Source organism: Penicillium griseofulvum (assembly GCF_001561935.1).
Source record: "Penicillium griseofulvum strain PG3 chromosome Unknown contig_15, whole genome shotgun sequence".
NCBI lineage: Eukaryota > Fungi > Ascomycota > Eurotiomycetes > Eurotiales > Aspergillaceae > Penicillium > Penicillium griseofulvum.
Window position 1 is genome coordinate 315,370 of NW_024467436.1, and position 19,560 is coordinate 334,929.

General features: G+C 46.8%; 8 protein-coding genes across 8 annotated transcripts; 3 read left to right on the plus strand and 5 right to left on the minus strand.

Annotated features, from left to right (window-relative positions):
• Positions 1-212: 212 nt before the first annotated feature.
• Positions 213-1,895, minus strand: PGRI_095070 (glycoside hydrolase family 43 protein; the record flags this gene model as incomplete). The annotated part of the gene is made up of 2 exons (XM_040797220.1): positions 213-1,576; positions 1,628-1,895. The coding sequence occupies 2 exons, from the start codon at positions 1,893-1,895 to the stop codon at positions 213-215; spliced, it is 1,632 nt and encodes a 543-aa protein (XP_040650031.1).
• Positions 1,896-2,296: 401 nt separating this feature from the next.
• On the minus strand, positions 2,297-3,913 carry PGRI_095080 (amidohydrolase; the record flags this gene model as incomplete). The annotated part of the gene is made up of 1 exon (XM_040797221.1): positions 2,297-3,913. The coding sequence occupies one exon, from the start codon at positions 3,911-3,913 to the stop codon at positions 2,297-2,299; it is 1,617 nt and encodes a 538-aa protein (XP_040650032.1).
• A 150-nt stretch (positions 3,914-4,063) lies between these two features.
• On the minus strand, positions 4,064-4,876 carry PGRI_095090 (uncharacterized protein; the record flags this gene model as incomplete). Its single annotated transcript, XM_040797222.1, has 1 exon — positions 4,064-4,876. The coding sequence occupies one exon, from the start codon at positions 4,874-4,876 to the stop codon at positions 4,064-4,066; it is 813 nt and encodes a 270-aa protein (XP_040650033.1).
• A 1,373-nt stretch (positions 4,877-6,249) lies between these two features.
• PGRI_095100 (NADH:flavin oxidoreductase/NADH oxidase) lies at positions 6,250-7,578 on the plus strand (the record flags this gene model as incomplete). The annotated part of the gene is made up of 1 exon (XM_040797223.1): positions 6,250-7,578. One exon carries the CDS (start codon positions 6,250-6,252, stop codon positions 7,576-7,578), a length of 1,329 nt encoding a protein of 442 aa, XP_040650034.1.
• A 622-nt stretch (positions 7,579-8,200) lies between these two features.
• PGRI_095110 (HNH endonuclease family protein) lies at positions 8,201-8,989 on the plus strand (the record flags this gene model as incomplete). The annotated part of the gene is made up of 4 exons (XM_040797224.1): positions 8,201-8,400; positions 8,454-8,625; positions 8,683-8,821; positions 8,877-8,989. 4 exons carry the CDS (start codon positions 8,201-8,203, stop codon positions 8,987-8,989), a joined length of 624 nt encoding a protein of 207 aa, XP_040650035.1.
• Positions 8,990-9,350: 361 nt separating this feature from the next.
• PGRI_095120 (Major facilitator superfamily domain, general substrate transporter) lies at positions 9,351-10,937 on the minus strand (the record flags this gene model as incomplete). Its single annotated transcript, XM_040797225.1, has 3 exons — positions 9,351-9,500; positions 9,565-10,572; positions 10,632-10,937. 3 exons carry the CDS (start codon positions 10,935-10,937, stop codon positions 9,351-9,353), a joined length of 1,464 nt encoding a protein of 487 aa, XP_040650036.1.
• A 3,007-nt stretch (positions 10,938-13,944) lies between these two features.
• On the minus strand, positions 13,945-15,280 carry PGRI_095130 (Gfo/Idh/MocA family protein; the record flags this gene model as incomplete). Its single annotated transcript, XM_040797226.1, has 3 exons — positions 13,945-14,933; positions 14,985-15,118; positions 15,180-15,280. 3 exons carry the CDS (start codon positions 15,278-15,280, stop codon positions 13,945-13,947), a joined length of 1,224 nt encoding a protein of 407 aa, XP_040650037.1.
• A 1,990-nt stretch (positions 15,281-17,270) lies between these two features.
• On the plus strand, positions 17,271-19,337 carry PGRI_095140 (uncharacterized protein; the record flags this gene model as incomplete). Its single annotated transcript, XM_040797227.1, has 1 exon — positions 17,271-19,337. The coding sequence occupies one exon, from the start codon at positions 17,271-17,273 to the stop codon at positions 19,335-19,337; it is 2,067 nt and encodes a 688-aa protein (XP_040650038.1).
• Positions 19,338-19,560: the final 223 nt, after the last annotated feature.

Below are 19,560 nucleotides of genomic sequence, written 5' to 3' on the forward strand. Positions count from 1 at the left end.
GGTGTTACACCTCAAATTGCCGTTGAAACAGCAAGCAATAGAATTGAAGGCCTAGTCTTTTCTCATGAGCCTGGACACATGCTAGTCACCGATTGGACAGCAGAAGATTTGCAGAAACTAAAGCCAGGAAGCATTTAGAAAACCATACCCTAAGTTCAACATTCTAAGAGTATTCAACTTCGAGGCTAGTTCTTAGTTATACTCTCTTAACCCTACAGAGCATCAATCTCAAAGTCTCTAAATCCCACCTCGGTATCATCCCCAATGGCAAAAATCCCAATGACCGGACCAGTGAAGTCGTGATCTGTTAGGATTGAGGTGTCAAGGGTCGCCAAGTCATGCCAGCCTGTTTCATCTACCTGGAAGTAGAATTGCAAAGCAGTCTCCGTGTAGCCAATTTTAAAAGATATGACATCTTGGAATTCGACAGTTTGGGTCTCACTTTGCGAGAATGACTTTGCTTGATTTAGTCCGTTGAAGATGACTTGTTGTAAGTGGAAGTCGTATCCGATTGTCAAGAACCGGTGCTCGTCTTTGTAGTAAGCCAATCCTGCTCGGACTGATGGGGAATGTTGTGGCTTGTACACAGTAACTCTGGCAGCGCCTTCAAGTTTTCGTTGTCGTTGACCAACAAAAGTAGTTGACTCGTATGCACTGGTGAACTCCGCGGGATCTGCCTGTAAGGTAATGCGGTTGTCATGCATATGGTATCGATCTAGTTTGGCGTCTCTCAAATAGACCCAAGGGGCAGCCGAAAGTGAGTCTTGACCTTCATCCTTGAAATTTCCCTCAAGATTTCCATCGCATGTTATCGGTTGAATTGTCGGCCACCCATCATATGGCCAATCAACCGATGTCAGGAATGTCTCCCGTCCCATGATAGATCGTCCCTCCTTCATGCGAACCCCTAGCATGATTACCCACCATGTTCCGTTTTGATCTTGGAAAAGATCACCGTGTCCAGTGTTTTGGACATATTGATCGGTACCCCCAGCAGTATACAACGGATTCATCTCATAGGATTCGTATGGGCCCCATATGTTTCTTGATCGCGCCATGCTTAACATGTGGTATTCAAATGTGCCCCCTTCGGCACATAGAAGGTAGTACCAGCCATCCTTTTTATATATATGTGGACCCTCTGTATAGCCCTTCTTCCATCCTGTCCAGATGAGAGCGGGTTCCACAATTCTCGCCCCGGTTGTAATATCGATTTCGCTGTTGTAGATCTGGAACTCGGGCCCTGTTTTGCACAATTGGATGTACACCCGTCCATCGTCATCAAATAGCAGAGATGGATCAATCCCAGGAAATATAAAGACTATTGGGTCGGACCATTTCCCCGAGCGAATATCAGCTGTGTGGATGATAAACTGTTCACTATGCTCATCCCCCAGTACATTGGAAGTGCCGTGAATGACATTGGTACAGATTATGTAGGTGACACCGTTGTGATGCCGAATGGTTGGCGCATACAGGCCACCAGTAGCAACTAGTTCTATACCATCGTCCAACGGGCCAATAAATGTCGTAGCTCGGGACAATGACAGTTGAGACGGTCTGTTTATAGCATTCCCTAGAACATGTTAGCCTTAATATAGATTCAACTCGAAGAGAAGCATCTTACCAATATGTTTCCATGAGATAAGGTCATTCGACATATAAATAGGCAGCCCGGGATAGAGATGGAAGCTCGAGTTCACGAGATAGAATGTACCATCGATCAGGCAGATAGACGGATCAGCAGCAAATCCTGGGATAATTGGGTTATGGTGAGGAATAGCCATGTTGAGAGATATCTTGGGGATCTGAAAGATAGAAAGTCTTCGCATCGGATTATATGTGGCACCAGAATTTAGCCTGTTGGGACGAGGCATCTCACCAACACCCCGCATTTGATTTTCGTATTAGGCTGAAAGGTGCAAAATAAGCCGCTGCCTTTGTGGCTGGAGGCTTCTTGAAAAAAGAAAAACAAAAACCGACCAGACCGGTCATACGCGCCTTGTAGAGATATGGAAGATTTTCGATGGGGAAGTATTGAAACAGCGACAGATTTTATGACGGCAAAGATCAACGAGAATAGAAAAGGGATGAGGACGGTCATTCATTACGAGAAGACAAGTGCTTGAGTGAATAGAAAGTTGCGGAATGAACAGAGAGGTGGCTCGTGTGATTGTCTATATAATAGTGGAAGAAGAGTAGCTTGAAGCAGGAAGATTCCGATCACCCCAGAATGGAAATCATTCATTGTTTCTCCACTATTTTGATGTGATCCCTAAAAGTCTCAATACTCATGTCACAAGCCATCCTCTTCATCAAACACCTTCTTTCCCTTGTACCAGGTTTGGCACACTCGCGCTTCTAAAAGCGATTCTATGTCCCAGACCATGTCAAGGACGACAAAATTGGCCTTGTATCCCGGACGCAGAGTCCCTGTCCATGAGTCCGAAAAAGACGCATATGCAGCCTCCGCAGTAGCTGCTGAGATGGCGGTTGCGAGGGAAACCCCGAACTCGGGATTGACGGTATCTTGTGAAGAGGGGTTGATGGACGACCGCCGAGTAGTAGCCACGTAGAGATTGGGCAGTGCGTAATGTTCTGCAGTGGGAGCATCGGTCCCAAAGGCCAAATGAGCCCCTCCATCGATGAACTCCTGGTAAGCAAAAGCCCGCTTACAACGCTTAATCCCAAGCATCTCTGGCCAGGCGTCAAAAGTCGCCGGGTCTAGGTGAACGGGCTGGACTGAGGCCACGATTCCAAGTTGGCCAAGCCTTTTTGCATCTTCGGGGGTTGTTATCTCTAAATGTTCAATGCGATGACGGCATGCTGGCAGGTCTTCGATTTGGGATAAACAGTCAATGGCCTGCCCTACTGTTCGATCCCCAATTGCGTGAATGGCGCACTGTAGGCCCGCTTCAGTAGCACGGCGAATAGCCACTACAAGGGTATTAGCAGGCCAGATGGGATCGACAATATCGGAAAGTCCGCCATACGGCTGGTGTAATCCAGCTGTACACCCATCCACAGTTCCGTCACAAATTAGCTTGACGCCATTGACGCAAAACTCCGGGGAGATTTTACGGTTGAAGTTTTGGTGAAGTGCAATGACACGATCAATTTGACTGAAGATATCGGTATCGCATTTTGAGTAAGGCACCAACCAGTGTACTGCCACATGCATCGGAAGCTCACCACGCTGGGCTCTGTATGCATTTAATGCCACCCACTCACTCTCCTCCATAGCCATATCCACAAGCCCAGTATATCCAGCACGTCGATGTGCACTGATCGCAGCATCAATCGCAGCCAGCTTCTTCTCCATGGAGGTGACCCGACCCAGAAATGGCCAAACAATGTCGAATTGCGCCGCCTCCTCGAGCAAACCAGAGGGGGTGCCGTCAGAGTAGCGATGAATCTTTCCACCTGGAGGGTCGGGCTTTGAGTGAACTTCAAGCTCTTTGAGGGCTGAATTATTGCACCAGGTTGAGTGGAGATCCAATGCCTCGATGTAGATAGGTCGCGGATCTAGGTCGTCTAAAGCGGTTGCAAGAGCTTTACTATCGGTAACTGACTGAACCCAGCCTCGGCACAAAATTCGTGGATCCGAGGGGTGAGTTGCTGCGTAGAAAGTGATGGCATCTTGGATATCTCCGAGGGTCTTGCAAGGTAGAAGGTCGAGCTTCTGCAGTGACATACCAAAATTAAGTATGTGCACATGGCCGTCAATAAATCCCGGTAGGACCATTCGATTCTTCAAATCCACCGTTGATGCTATTGCTTGAACTTGGATAACCGCGTCGTCGTTCTCCCAGCCGATGTGTGCGACATGATCGTCCTCGATTACCAGAGTGGAGGCAAAAAGACCCGATGAGCCGCAGAAGATACGGCCATTAATGAAGACTGTTGTAACCATGATGGTATGTTGAGAAATGGGGTAAAGGGAGCGAACTATTGAAGGTGAGGGATATGGGAGTTGAAATTGGTAGAGTAAAAGTGAAGGGTAAGTGAAGAAAGATGAGGGGGGGGGGATTGTCAAAAGTTGAAGTTAACAGGGATATACCCTTTAGGAAGTTTGGACACTCCAAATACTATCCGCAATATCCTTCAGTTCTTCTATACCAATTATAATATCATTCTCGGGTGAAGACCTGGGTCGCATCATCAATTGTTCGATGGATATAACTAATGGGTTTGAAGTCGCAATCTCTCCCTCAGTGATCTGGATGCGCTGTACCATTTTGATGAATTCGTTGTCCCCGTCCCATTCATATTTGTCGAGAGTCATCTGGTGTTTTTTTAGATTCAATTTTACGATTAAGGCTATGTTAGCCTTGCCTCTCTCTGGATCTAACAAAAATGTTGCGTCGCGCTCGAGTTTTGGCTGCGATTCCGCCAGCCCAACTTCAACAACAATGGTCGCCCTACGGTCATGATCTGGTGGTCTCATTGGGCCCCATCCATTATCAGGGTGTTTTCCTTGGGCGCCAGCTCGGATTAAGGGGAATGGTTTTACGTCGGTTCGAAGCCCCATATGCAGGAGCTTTTCCATAATTGAAAAACCAATTTGTTGGGTTGCCTGCGCATGCTCGTCGGATTTCATCTTGATTAGAAGAAGATTTCTCTCTGTATCGAAAGAGTCGAAAGTAAAGGAACAATCGATATTTGGATCGAGGAAATCCTTTTCGAGGGTATCAGCGTCGATATCGAATAGGATGTACTCTGATGTGTCATGTTTTGAACGCTTGAAAAGATCTAGTTCAAGATAATAAGTGTGAAGGAAGTGTTCCTTTCCTTGATATTGATACCTCTTAATTGATAGGGGTAGGCCCTCGAGCAAGCTGCGCCCATAATCTTTGGAGTAAGGATAGTCAGCCATTATATGTGAAGGGATTGATCTGTAGAAAGGGCTTATGGTCGATATGACCATGTGCATGTAGTCCACTTATACGGTGTCTTATCTCATTATGAGCGCATTGTGCCGTGTAGTGTTCATCGGGGCTGTTTTTCAGTCGCCTTTTCAGTCAGTCACCTTTCCAGTCGTCTTTCCAGTCATCTTTCCAGTCATCTTTTCGGTGGTTCTTTCAGTAATCTTTTCTAAACCCTTTGATATTGAGAAACGGTCTAAACTCTTTTGTGCCCTGGATATCCGTTGTTTCGGATTGCTTTGTTGGCCTATATATGAACCTTAGACCCCCTATTGCATGTCGCAAGTTGCCTTTGTAGACAATTACTTATTGTTTTGATGAATGAAAATGAGCCTTAGGGTTCTGGCGTATTTGTCTTTCCTTGACAATAGCGTGAACGTTTCAGACCCCAAACCATATCAATCTTCTTTATATTGGCATGAGATCTCAAAGATTGGTGGTCTTTGATAACTCACCCTTGCTGTGACTATCCACGCAAGAACACCCTTATAACAGCCAGGTCCTGGCATTGGGGTATCCCCTGGTCAAGTCCAAGAGGTATTTATGAGATCAAGGGTGAATGCAACTTGTGGTGAGTCAAATAATATCTAACAAGACATACTCATATCCTTAACAATGGTTTATAGATGTGTCTATTAGAAGTCCTCGATCATACAGGTCCCTACGGCTGTGGCCATTTTTGGATTCTCGACCTCGATAGATGTTTTACGGCTCAATCCCTCGGGGAATTTTCCGGTTGTATTCATCCATTGGACAAAAGTATTGTTCCTCATTCAAAAGAATGGCGGAAATATGTCAATTGCTTTCGACCAGGTTATGCTAGGATTCCGGGACTTTGCAAAGGATGTCAAAATGGAAACGGTAGTTGGCAAGGTCCATATTAAAATTCCTATATACGTTCATCACTCGCATAGTGGAAATATACTAGCGAATTAAGAGACGCTGAGTAACTACAACCAGAAATAAACTGCTTGCGTTGATCACTTGAAATCTCAACTTGTTGCATTGGCTAGTCTCGGCTGCCTCATGGTTCGCAATGTAAAATTCTGGCCCATAATGGCAGTATTACATGGATATCTAGGCTATAATTTTGCTGTTGGAGGTCATCTTAGGCCTCCCAACTGTCATCAATTGAGCCACTGCGAAGGGTGGAAATCCCCGAGGTCGGCTGTTCGGCATTGTCTCCGAGGGGCACTTGAGCAATATACGTGAATTTGTCAGCCGGTGGGTTAGGTACCTACCTAGGTACCCCAAGGATATTTATATAAATGGACATTCCTACGTCCCCCAATTCCCAAATAAATCAATCAAATTTTAAATAAAAATGGAATCTAATTCCTTTCGTTTACCGTCAATCCAGCAGGCTAAGGATCTGCCCTATTTCACTCCCGCCAACAATGCCGGAGCAGCTATAAACCCCCACCTCAACACTCCAACACTTTTCCAGCCTTTACGAATTCGAGATCTCATACTCAAGAACCGCGTAATAGTGGCGCCCATGTGCACATACTCCGCCGAGTCAAACCCAACCTCTCCAGCTGTAGGCGCGCTCACCGACTTTCACATAGCGCACTTGGGTCATTTGGCCACAAAGGGTGTCGGTCTGATATTGATTGAAGCAACATCAGTTCAACCCAATGGTCGCATCTCACCCAATGATTCTGGTCTTTGGCAGAACGGGACGGAGTCTGAACAGTTCAAAGGTCTCCGCCGCGTGGTGAATTTCGCACATAGTCAAGGGGCCAAAATCGGGGTGCAGCTCGCTCACGCTGGCCGGAAGGCGAGCACGGTGGCGCCATGGCTCGCAGCCCAGGCAAAGCAACGCGGCATCAAAGCCGATGAAAGTGTTGGTGGCTGGCCATCAAATGTGGTTGGCCCCTCTGGCGGAGAAGAGCAAATTTGGGCTCCTGGTGATCAATTCTGGGCCCCTCGCGAGCTTGAAACCGCCGAAGTAGAAGAACTCGTTCAGGCTTTTGGACGAAGTGCAAAGCTCGCCGTACAAGCAGGAGTGGATGTAATTGAGATCCATGCTGCTCATGGATACCTGCTTCATCAATTCCTCAGCCCTGTCACAAATCGACGAACCGACAAATATGGTGGCAGTTTTGAGAACCGAACTCGGGTCTTGTGCGAGGTTGCCGCTGCAATCCGTGCCGTTATTCCGAATGGAATGCCCTTATTCCTTCGTATCAGTGCGACAGATTGGCTCGAGAATCAAAGCGTGGCAGAAGGTACTGGAAGCTGGGACATGCCATCCTCAATCCAACTTGCCAAAATGTTACCAGACCTAGGGATCGATTTTCTAGATGTTAGCTCAGGTGGTAATCACAAAAGCCAGCGCATTGAGCCTCATACAAACTATCAGATTGACCTTGCTGGCCAGATTCGTCAAGAAATTCACGCCGTCAACCATACGACGCTGGTCGGAGCTGTTGGCTTTATCACCGAGCCCGAGTCCGCTCGAGATATTGTTCAGGGCGCAGAAAAAGAGGCACAGGTGGCCGAAGCAATGTTGTCTGGACCAAAGCCTCAAGCTGATGCTGTGTTAATGGCCCGACAATTTTTGCGCGAGCCCGAATGGGTGCTCACGGCGGCCAAGGAACTGGATGTGAAGATATCTCTCCCGTGGCAGTTTGCCCGAGGCTTATTGTAAAGTTGATACATATATCATAGATTAATGTTTCTTATTGTAACCCTTTGATTTCCCTGTCCTCGAGTCATAGTACAGACAGTTGTACAATGCCATAATCTGCATCGCATGGCCCGAAAAGGGGGAAGATCCTCGGCGATCATTTCCTTATTGGGCTTCACCCTCACCTTTCACGGCAGATTTTGTGTTTCAACTTTTCTCCCCTAGGACTCTCCTCCGGGCCTTGTCCGGCCTTAGCGACTTTTCGTATATGAATATTGGACGAATGGTGCATCTGTTATCAGCAACGACTCCCGCACTTCCCGCCCTGTCCAGTTACAGGCCAATAGTTCATCAACGTGCAACGCCAAGTACCGGGCCAAGCCTCGGGAGCCGATGTTACAATGCATATATGTTGATCGGTACTGGATTAGCATTATTTATACGGAGAGGGGGGGGGGGGGGATGATTCGGCATAGTAGAAAAAGCCGGGGTATAAAATCCACAGGTCCAACTTGTATCGATTAGATATTTTGTATCCTACATTCTTGAATAACTGGATAACATTGGTTACTCAAGCATTCCAGTCGAAATTTTGAGGTGACAGAGAAGCATCGATCTTTTACGGAGTACAAAGCAAACAATTATGGGCATTTCACGCACAGCTTTGATTCTGGCCATCGCCTTTCAGCCTTTCTTAGGCGGAGCATTGCCTACCCCATCACCACCTGGAATTCCGTCTACATCTGATGCCAGGACTCAGCTGGCAGGGTTGACCGTCGCTCCACAGGGGTCGCAGGATGGATATGACCGTGAAAAATTTCCGCACTGGATTACTATCAGCGGGTGAGTAAATCAAGTCGCTGTCGTTCTCGAATATTGACTAAACTTGTGGACAGAAATTGTAATACACGCGAAACAGTCCTTGAACGGGATGGAACCGACGTGGTCCAAAGCGATAGCTGCGCCGCTACTAGTGGAACCTGGGTTTCTCCATACGACGGCGAGACCTGGACCGCTTCAAGTGATGTCGACATTGACCATGTTGTCCCGCTATCAAACGCATGGAAGGTGAGTGAGAACTATCCAAAAACCATGATAGCTTTAGGTACTGATAAATATTGGTAGTCTGGTGCGTCTGAGTGGACCACAGATCAGCGTGAGGCGCTCGCCAATGACCTTGAGAATCCTCAGCTCCTAGCAGTCACCGACAACCTGAACGCCTCAAAGGGTGACAAAGGCCCGGAAGATTGGAAGCCTCCACTGGGTACGTCCTCAACCGTGTATCTTATCTAATCTACTAATAGCTGACGACGAAACAGCTTCATATTACTGCACATATGCCAAAATGTGGGTGAAGGTGAAATCCGTGTATGATCTTACGATTACTTCGGATGAGAAGGCTGCTCTTGATGAGATGCTGGATACTTGTTGAAATTTGATTACAATTCCTTGAATCGCGGGCCTCGGCACGCAATGTTACTACCAGCATAGCTAGAGGTTGCGGAATTGTACGCGTAGTGAAAATGAACATGAACAGTTGACTGAAGATTGGAGACATTGCAATATCAGGGGGTTTCAGCTGTGTGATAAACTATTTGATAAACGCGGCGCAATTATACAGTAGATATCTCACTGAAACATAGACTTACACAGCCTGACTAGGATGGGTTGATAACGGCAACAAAGGTCTATTGACAGCATGTCTCCTATGGGAAAAGAACGAAAGTTCTGGGAATAGAATAGAAAAGAATCCATCCACATCATTATATAACGAGTCAAGGAATCGAAATCTGTCAATGCTGCTGGGGTCGTCTCCTGATATCGATCAACTGAATCAGAAGAACAGGAGTTAGAGAAACTATTGCGATGATACCACACATCACACCAGCAGCGCCGCTTAGCCCAAGTTTGGCATACATATCAGGGAAGTAAAATGGCCCGCACTAAAGGAGTATTCTAGTCAGCCTTCATGTTGAGCCAAAGTCAAAGCTTTTGTTGAATACTCACGAATCCATATATTTGGCGACAGAGGTTGATAAAAACACCGATGCTAGCAGAGTGTCCCTTGTGGCTATCGACTGCGAAGGATATGAGGATAGTAGTGAGTACCTGGTTTCCAAAAGCAGCGATAGCCATGCCGATGCATGGTGTAACGTTCCAACTGGTTGCCTTTTCCAACTGGAAGCCCCACACAAGCAGGCCAGCGAAGACAGTGCCATACCCGATATATGACAGCCACAAACGATCCGCGGGAATAGTGTGGCCCTTCCGACGCTGGAGGAACCTTAGGAACCAATCTGACATTGGCCCACTAACTTGTTCACCAATAACGGAGCCAATGATGACGGAGACAAACTGATAACCCACTTGCTGGGCATTGAAGTGGAATTTCTCGCCAAAGATTAGTGGGGTTTCGACGATAATGGCAATATTAGCGTAGGCAAACTCAACGCCATATGCAATTCCTGGAATTAGAATGCGAGGAAACTTTGCTAGAAAAAGAGGGGCGATAAAGTCTTGTAGCTCGAAGGGGCGAGGGTCGAGGCGACAAGGCACGAGCGGACTCCAACCATTGCTTGAGTTCTGAGAGACGTAGATATCCTTCACGTACAGAGTCTCGTCACCAAGCAGGAGGTAGGCAATAAATTGAGTTCCGTTAATGATCGCAAATATCCAGAATATCCAGGCCACTCCAAGGTGCTGCACAACAAAGCCGTTTATGAATGCACCACCCGGGATTCCGATAGTAATTAGCAAGGTCCACCATCCTAGTTTCCGGGCACGCTCTTCCGGATAGCACAACTCCGTCACCACGCCGCTACCAATTCCGAGCGGAGGTGAGATGAGCCAAGCTGCAATAGCACGTGTAGCCATCTGCGCACCGAATGTTTTGCAGAAGACGCCTCCGATGTTGCACAGCATAGTACCCAGCACCGAGAACATGAAGATGTGGTAACGGCCATAGCGCATCGTGATAGGAATCCAAAAGAATGGGGCAATCCCCAAGATGAGGATCTACGACGGATAAAGATGTGTTAGCTTATACCTGGATGCAATAATGGAAGGATACATACCTGAACAGACGTTAGATAGGTAGCCTGAGGCACTGTAATGTTGTACTCCTCCGCCATTGATTCATATCCAGGAATGAGCCCAGCAGCCATGAAAACGCATACCATCGAGTGGATGGCCACCATCAAGATTTGAGCATTTCGTTTCCATGTGGGCCAGTTGATCGGTGCCTCCAACTCTTGCGCGTTCGAACTTGCAACGGAGATGTCTTCCAAATGGGCTGGGGCTTCGAATTGATCCTTCCTTGTGGTGTCGAGGGCCATGCCGTCTGATCGGACGGCTCTCATAGGAGACAGGTCTTCGCTCATCTTTTGTTCAGATTGTGGGAGTCAATCTTGGACGAAATGGAATTTTTGATAGTCCTGAGTCGGCTGGCCCTGATAATGCAATGATTGAAGGACGAAAACCAATTAACCCAATATAAAGGGCACAGAAGGAATGGACAAATAAGTTCCTTCATATGTCTTGGGAATAACATGAAATGGGTTCTACTACGTAAAGCTTGCGGGGCCCCATGGGGAATACTTCACTGGAATAATTCCGCGCCAAGATGCTAACGCATACGTAGTATAGTGACTCCGTTTTAAAGGAATGTTGATCCTCCACATACTTAGGCACCGATGTAGACCCCGGAATTCATCCCGGCTCTAGGGTTCTGGAGCCGAGGTTCGGATGGAGATCCACCCGCAGACTCGGGATCAATTCCGGTTTCGAACCTAAAACGTTAATATGGAGGATATCTGTGTGTATATGTCCCGTTAGGGAAATAGATAACATATTCATATGCCGAGGGGCAATGCCGACACCGACTGGTCCGAAACATTTAAGCGGAAGTCTGCGTTATGTCAATGCCAAGTGTATGAAATAAAAGATCTTTACGTACTCAGTAGGAGAGAAAAGAGTTACGAAAATCATCTGCCCGGGGGAAGGCGACAGACTTGGAGGCCTCAGGCAATCACGCAACCACATCAACCCTACAGTGAGCGGACTCTTACCGTATTCCTTTCTTCCCAAAGATAATTCCAAATGACTCTAAAACAATTGTGTTAGATGGCCACGTTTAGAGATACTGCTACAAACAGATAGTTTGATAGTCCCAGAAACCTAGCCAGGAACAAATCAAACCAAACAGATCAGGATCTCCTCCCATCTAACTCTTGAATTCTAAGGAAAGCCCGGTTTTCATGTCATTTATAAAGATCTCTACCCTGTCCTAGGCTGGTCTTCAGAATTACCTGTGATGCTGATCATCCCCGTCGAGGATGGATTTCGCTAGTTCGGTATAATGATGCCACCATTTTCTCCTATCTGCTCAACATTCACCGAATACCGCGTATATTCCAGGAAGAGGAAAGATTAACGTTAAGTTGAGGTAGAGGATATTGATTCGATCTAATGGGTGGACCTTTAATTGTTTCCAGTCTAGAAGAAGGCAGTCTGAGATAGAGAAAACGCCATCGGCGAATCGGTGTTTGGTCGTAGAGGGCAAATGTTTCTGTTCAGTCTGACGTTTCGGAATCAAGTGTTTCCCGATATCTTGGGGGATTGTTTGATATTGTTTCTTTCAGATATTATTAAAATGATTTATGTCTCATTACAAGCTTTTCTATTATGAGAGGGGACAATAATACGTAGTATGTGGGTTGCTATTGTGCCGTAGTATACTACATGTGCCAGAACAAAAACCGCAAGATCTCTCAATTCTAAACCTGTAACACTACAGTTATCAATAAGGTGTCATGCCTTTTTTGATTCGAATTCAAAAAGTAAGGCAAGATAGTTTCGAAACATTCAAAATGCCTAGGAAATAATCCAGTCTATCCTACAAATACTCTTATAAGTATCATCAGGCTTTCGTTTCCATAAGTCCCAATTCTGATTCGCTGAGGTGGCAATAAAGTCATATCCAAATATCAATCACCGAGAGCACTTCTAGAATCGCGTTTCACTTCTTAGAAACAACTAGTTCTCACCGCTCTGGTTTTTGAAAACATATATAAAGCCTGAATTTTGCCTATTCAAGGTGATAATCTTTCAATCAGTTCGATTAGATTCAAATTACCCGATTAATTCCTCCAAGGTCCTCATTATCACGATGGTTTTTACTGGAGGCTGCATGTGTGGTGCCAATCGGTATCAGGCTGATGGTATGAAAAGCTAGAGCTGGTCGCCTTTAATTTTACACTTCGCAGATTCTGGCCTTGAGATATAGTTGAGCAGCCTGATGTTAAAGCGGTTTGCCATTGCCGGAATTGCCAGAGAGTATGTCTATTTATGGGGATGCAAGCTCATCGGGATAACTAACAGTTATGTAGTGGACAGGAGGATCATCCACAAAGAATGCGATCATTCCTCGAGAATCGTTCAAGCTGGTCAAAGGTAGAGTCCTGAAACTTACCCATACGAAGGCCGATGATCTAACAAATATCTTTTAATGGAGGCGAAGCTAAAACATACCCTTACACTGCGGACTCCAAAAAGACTTATCATACGTTCTTCTGCGGAACCTGTGGATCTGGCATATACGGTGAGCCTGATCTGATGCCTGACAAGCTCTCAATTAAGGCGGGTTCTTTGGACAATCCTGATTTGGGAGGGCAAATCGATTATGAACTGTATACGAAGCGTCGTGTCGCCTATCTAAAGCCTTTGGGGGGTGTCAAACAGCTCGAAGGCATGCTGATGCCCTAGCTTTGGTTTCCTAAGCCATTGTTATGCGGAAATGACTAGGTGGCTTTGATAGTCGAATGACAGCTGTCATGTGTAAAAGGTATCAAGCTACACGCACAATAACTTTGCTTTCATTTTATCTTGTTGTAGGGCATAAACCCTCCTTTTCTACTAGTCTACCAGTTAGGCCGTATTTCCAACTTGGTAAATCATCGTTCTACTGCTAGCTTGGCTACAAAAAGCCTACATTGGTTCTATGAGTATTTATACTCAATGGATAATCGCCAAATTTAGCCTCTACTTTGCGATTAATTCCGATATAGGTAGAAAGGAGGTAAACCTGACAGATCCGCTGCTTTGGAGATTACGAAGATACTGGATTTACATGAAAGTACACCAAATGGTGAGCTTGAATGGGCCAAAGCCGAGCCCAGACGAAACGCATGGAGTATATTGAATAAGACGGCATTAGCTATGTACTGACTGTTATGACAAATACTTTGACCAGGTCTAGGGAATTAACTAGAAGCCTATAGTGCGAAGGAACTGTTAACTTGGACATAAAGCGAGATATCCCTGCCTGTAAAACCAACAATGACAAGCCAGCATAAAAGGGAATTCCGGCCTTCTTCCAAATCACCTCAATCATCGAAAGTCACTTGTTGGCCGCAATCCCAACCCGCTCTTCTCATACGCCATGTCAATCATTTTCATCTGAACCCATGAATCTTGACCCCCAACCCAATATTGCGTGGAACGCCCCTTAACACGATTCACAAACTCTTCAAGCTGGTACCGATATGACATCCACCAGTCCTCACCTGGGAGGTTCTCAAACTTATCTCCGGCCTCCTTGTAACTATAAGCCTTGTGCGACTTGAACTCAGTCCAAGTGTTGACCAGTATGCGATCACGCTTGTTACGAATGGAGAAAGTATCCTTAACATCAATGCGGTGCCAGATAAAGGCGTGTATAAAACCATGCAGAGTCACAACCCGGGTGCGTAGCTTCTCCTGTGTACCCGGAAGGGACTGGTCGTCCATAAGGACTTCCTTGTGGGTGACGCGGGCCTCGGACGGCTTCCATAAGATAGACCCACGCATAGTGGTGGACGCTTCCGCGATACCGCCGTTCGGGAACCGAAATGTGGCTTTAAAGTTAGTGTCGCATTGGTCGTGGATGCCGTCGCCAAAAATGCCAGGTTCGCAGGTTAGACATTCTACAGGGTCGTCGTCGAAGATCATGCGGATGATGCTGAAGTTGTATGTACCTAGCATCATCATACTCCCGCCGGCGAGTCTGTAGTTGAAGGCGATGTTATCCTTGTCGAGGATCAACCATGGGATCATAGAGTCTGTGTGAACGTGAACAACCTCGGCAGGGGTGATGAAGGTCCGGAACTTCTGGACTGCGGGATGGAATCGGTTGTGAAAGGCCTCTAGTAATACGGGGGGATTGGACTGTGACAGTTCAGGTAAGTTGAAGAGAATCTGGGCCTCAATGGCGTTAGAGGTGGATGGCTTCTCCAGAAGGACGTGCTTGCCGGCGCGAATGGCGCGCACGGCCCACTCATAATGCAAACTGTTGGGCAAAGGGATGAAGACTGCGTCTATCTTGGGGTCTTCGAGGATTTCTATTTACAGTGAGTCGCGAATGTCTAGTAAGGCTTTGAGACTTAACGCACCATCATAGGATGTGCGAACATCGGGGATGTTGTGCTTTTTGGCGAATGTTAAGGCCCGAGAATAGTCTCTAGCAGCGACCGCTTGTACAATAACCTCGGGATGTGAGAGGGCGGGTGTGATCAATGCAAGAGGTCTATTAAATATCAAGGTTAGCAAGGTGTGGAAATTACATGTAGGCATCAAGTCCGACGCACGCAATCTGGGCCGCCCCTAGGATGCCAAAATGGATAGCATCGTTTTTCTTTTCAACTTTCGGAGGGCCGAATGCCGTGAATAATCTCATAATCATCGCCATCTTTGCTCTTGTTTTGGGCTGTAAGTCAAGAGAGGTAAAAGAATTTGAATAATGTTAAGAGAGATCTACGGAGATGTCTTAGTGTACAGGGCAGTGCCGGGGTAATAATTGGACCGACTGATAAAATATATTTCAGCCTACAACCTTAACAGTCCGTAAATCCCCTGACCTGCTTTGAGCATGGAATTACTTCTTATGCTCATATTATGGCCTCTGCTCTAGTTCCAATATCATCGTGATGAGGGCTTAAAATCCCTTAACTAGCTTGGAGGGACATTTTACCATGAAAGCGTTCAACGATCGCAGATATGCCGAGTTTGATATAATAACAAATATACCATATGTAAGTATTTCCACGTTTTTCTTATTTTACCATTGTATATTAACAATTCGATAGACCTAGATCACCTGCGGGCGTCTCTACATCCCAGGATCAGAAAAAAAGCCAGTCCCTTGCCCCCCCGGTGCCCTCTTCGGCTTTCCCAGATAGAAAAACTACAGCAATCTCAAGGTGACAATGTCGATCTTGTCACAGTCCACTCTCCCAAAACCAAAAAGTTCTTGTTCACAAAACATGATAACCCTCTCAGTTATTCATACCCTTGCAGGCTTCGTTCACGAAGGATGTCTTTTTTCCTCGATATTTTTATTGGGGGGCCGCAGTATTTTGACCTTCTGTTTTCCGCCGACTGGTAAATGGGTCAAACAATTTCATGGTGTTTTTCAACGGAGCTACTTGAAGTTTGACCAATACCCCATCTCTAGGGCCATAATGTCTAGTATAAAGCATGACCCATAACTTAGGGCGACCGTTCACAATTTGAGCGGGATAGAACATGGCGGGTGCAATTCAAGAAGAAACTGTTCTTTATGAAAACATATAATTTTCTAGGGTCTGAGATTAGGTAGAATGATGGTAAATCTTTGTAAAGTGTTTGGACCCCCGCCTATTGAGGGAATTAAATAACAGACATGGAGAATAATACAGCATCGTAAAATGTTAGCTGCCAACACCAAAGATCAACGTCACGAGAATTTGACGCCAAGAACAGCGCGTTCGTATGTCCTTCAAAGCCTTTCGTTGGAACAATCAAGCGAAGGTTGTTCCTTTGGGTCGTGCATACACGGATAGACCGTAGGCCCTATTCAAATTTGCCTTGCAGATTATCGTCGAAGCCCAAGTCTTCGCTATTATGCTAGATCAGGCCGCGAGATAGCCCACCACGAAGACTTCCTGGACAATTTAGAGTGACTGTGGTAAGATGATCGAGCATTTGTGTCACTTTTATCATTAGATCAGGATTATCAAGACGTGTATTTTCTTGGTAGGTAGTGTTGCTGTTTAGTATGCATCCAGCAAAGCCTTAAAGATGAGATCACCAACCTCCTCAACACAATCATGCATTTCAAGTCAAACTCGGGAGACAACTACGATACAGAGGAGAACAATTATAAATCCATGAATTAGATCATCTCAACATTATCCCTGACATGAGCCTGTAGCGACCTTCACGATTACGAACTCCAACTCCAATTTGCAACTTGCACCGCTCTTGCTATACCCAGCTTTAAACAAACTTAAATCTGGTATATCTTCATCGACCGGCATTGAAAATATGTGTTGCTACAAGCTACATGTATGTACGGAAGAAGTACTGTACGACCTTGTCCTACCTGTACCTACCATCGCAATTAGTAGGTATAACATATCTTACATTGATTCTTTCTTCTCGACTTGATTTCCTTTTTCTGCGGTTGGGTCCTTACTCGGTCTTTTATGTATGCAGTGGGTCTAATTGAGACCTATGTTGAGGGTGTCGCCCACGGTCAGACTCATCGTATATTGACATGAATATCAACGACTCCCTGGCTAATGTAGTAGTAAACAGATAGCACCGCTTCGTTGATTCGGTCAAACTCGCACCTATTACACTTTCAACACTAGAAATCAATATTTTTCGCATAGACAACTGGTATTATTCGGAACTATATGCCTTACATTACACGAACAGATGGCCTCCCCGAAGCAGCTCTGAGGGGTGGTCTCGTTGATCCCCGAGCTAACCAACAGCCGTCTTTCGGCAAACGTATGATCTGCCGGGACCTCAGCGACTTCCTTTCCAGCGTAACCGAGCTCTCATCTCCAGGTTCGATCCACCAGATGGCTACCTCTTGGTCCACTACTCGGGATATGCATGCCATCAACCCAGACCGCGAGTATCAGGATAGGCTCAAGAAAATCCTTGCGCGCTGTCCAGAAATTGAGCCACCTTTAGGAGAAAAGATCTCCAGCCATCCATTATCCGACCTTGTTCCAGGGCTTACCATCAGTGGTGGTCTCAGCCGCTCCCCTGCCTTCGACTGCTTGCCTGTCGTCTCCCATTGGACTGACCGTACAGATGAGCCTTCAAGAAACGACCCTGCGGCTACTATCCGTCTTTCTTCGACGTGGAATACCGCTTATGTCATTGGAGAGGGAACTACCAAGGCCTATCCTCTTGGAGCCCCGTGCTGGTCGCTCAAAACTCACGGAGTCGGCCCAGTCGAAGCCGGTTCGAGTAAATTCTATCAGGAATACCACGCTGGTACCGGCACACTAACAACAACGGTCAATTTGGCACGCCGTTTTGACAGCCCTCGGACGGGAGGGGTGATAGCCGCTGCGGCAGATATCGCTTATATACGTAACGCCCGTGTCGCAGACGCCGTGGATTGCGCTGTTGGCCTACTTACCGATGCTGCAGCTCTGTTGGCGGCTCGTGATAAGGTAATCACGACTGGGGTGACCGAGCATCTAGGGTTTGCAGAGGTAAGAGCGGCCGATATGCCCTTGTGGTGCACCGCCCGCAAGCCGCTCCCACCAAAATTGAGCGGCGTTGCGCTCTCTCCTGACCCCGCCACTGTGAAGGTCCTGGCGGAAGAAGGTTGTGATGGGCCTCTGCTTAATACCAGCATCTTTTCAATGGCGGTAGGCTATAACCGGGGCGTCTATGGTGGTTCGATATCTGGTCTATGGGCCGTCATGGACTCGAGCTTTGTGCTTGAAAACTCCATTGGAGTGGCAAACAATGACATGGCAGACAGTCTGTCTTCTGCATTCGCGGATGTGGCTGCCATAGCTGAAGCCTCTTCCTCCGCTGGTCCGCACATCACCGACATCCGGATCATCAAGGGCTGTAATTATGGATGTTTACGCCAGAAGACCGTCATTGAAGATACCCACCCTGTTACATCCCACCCATGTGTAGTCATATGGAATGATGTTGCCCGGCTCGCTCGTTACAAACTCGCTGACGCTGTCTTCTGCCACGTGTACTACGACTCGGGTGGTGGTGAGCAGATGGCTGCCATTGCAGGCCTCGGATGTGTTGTACATGACTGGATTGATCTTGGAGCTGATTTAGCGTGCGGAGAGGTGAGCAACATTATTCCCTCCCTGACGCGGGGATCTTTGGACGAGGAACCACTGGCCGAAGTCTACTCCCGATTGACCGGTGCGATGATTTGGTATCGAAACAATGATCCCTTTAACCCAGCAGCACTATGCCTTCTCTTCACGCACTGGTGGCAGCTCGCCAACTGTCGACATAGACCGATTACTCTTCTCGGCAGGACAGACCTCAGGGTCGAGATGGCCATTGCTGCCATAATCCCAGAAGAGAGACCCTCTCTGGACCATTTCAGCGCATGTGGCACTCAGGTCGTCCGTGGAGATCGCCCTCTCGCCAACTCAGAGGCTCGTCTTCAATCGGTCCTTTCCTCGAACCCTTTGCCGGAGATTCGTGCGGTTATTGACGTCTTGATTAGCCCCGTCCTCGCGTACGTGAAAGGGGGTGACAGCCTACCTTCCGAATGTGAATATGTGGGTGCCGTTCTTGCTGCTGAGGTGGCTTATCCTCAGGATGAGAAGATAGTGCAGCTGTGGGACCTTGCTATTGTAATGTGGGAGTGCGGTGCATTTTGGGCGGCTGGAGTGGCAGGTCTTTGCTATACTCATACTGGCAACGCTAACTGTGACCGGGCTCGGGATGACTTGACTGATGATGCCTGGGCTTAATGATAGTATTGGGGAACCAGTAAAAATCTCGTTATGCAGTGTAGTCACGAGAATTTCGGGATTCGACAATGAAATTTCTGTTGAACTATACTGTTATATGACGGCTGAGAGATGGCTATGTAGTGTTAGGTCATTGATTGGGAAGGAGAGAAAGAGCGCCATCTATTTTAAGAACCAAGTGATTCTCCAAGGATCCAGTCCATTCAATCTTACTTTTGTACCT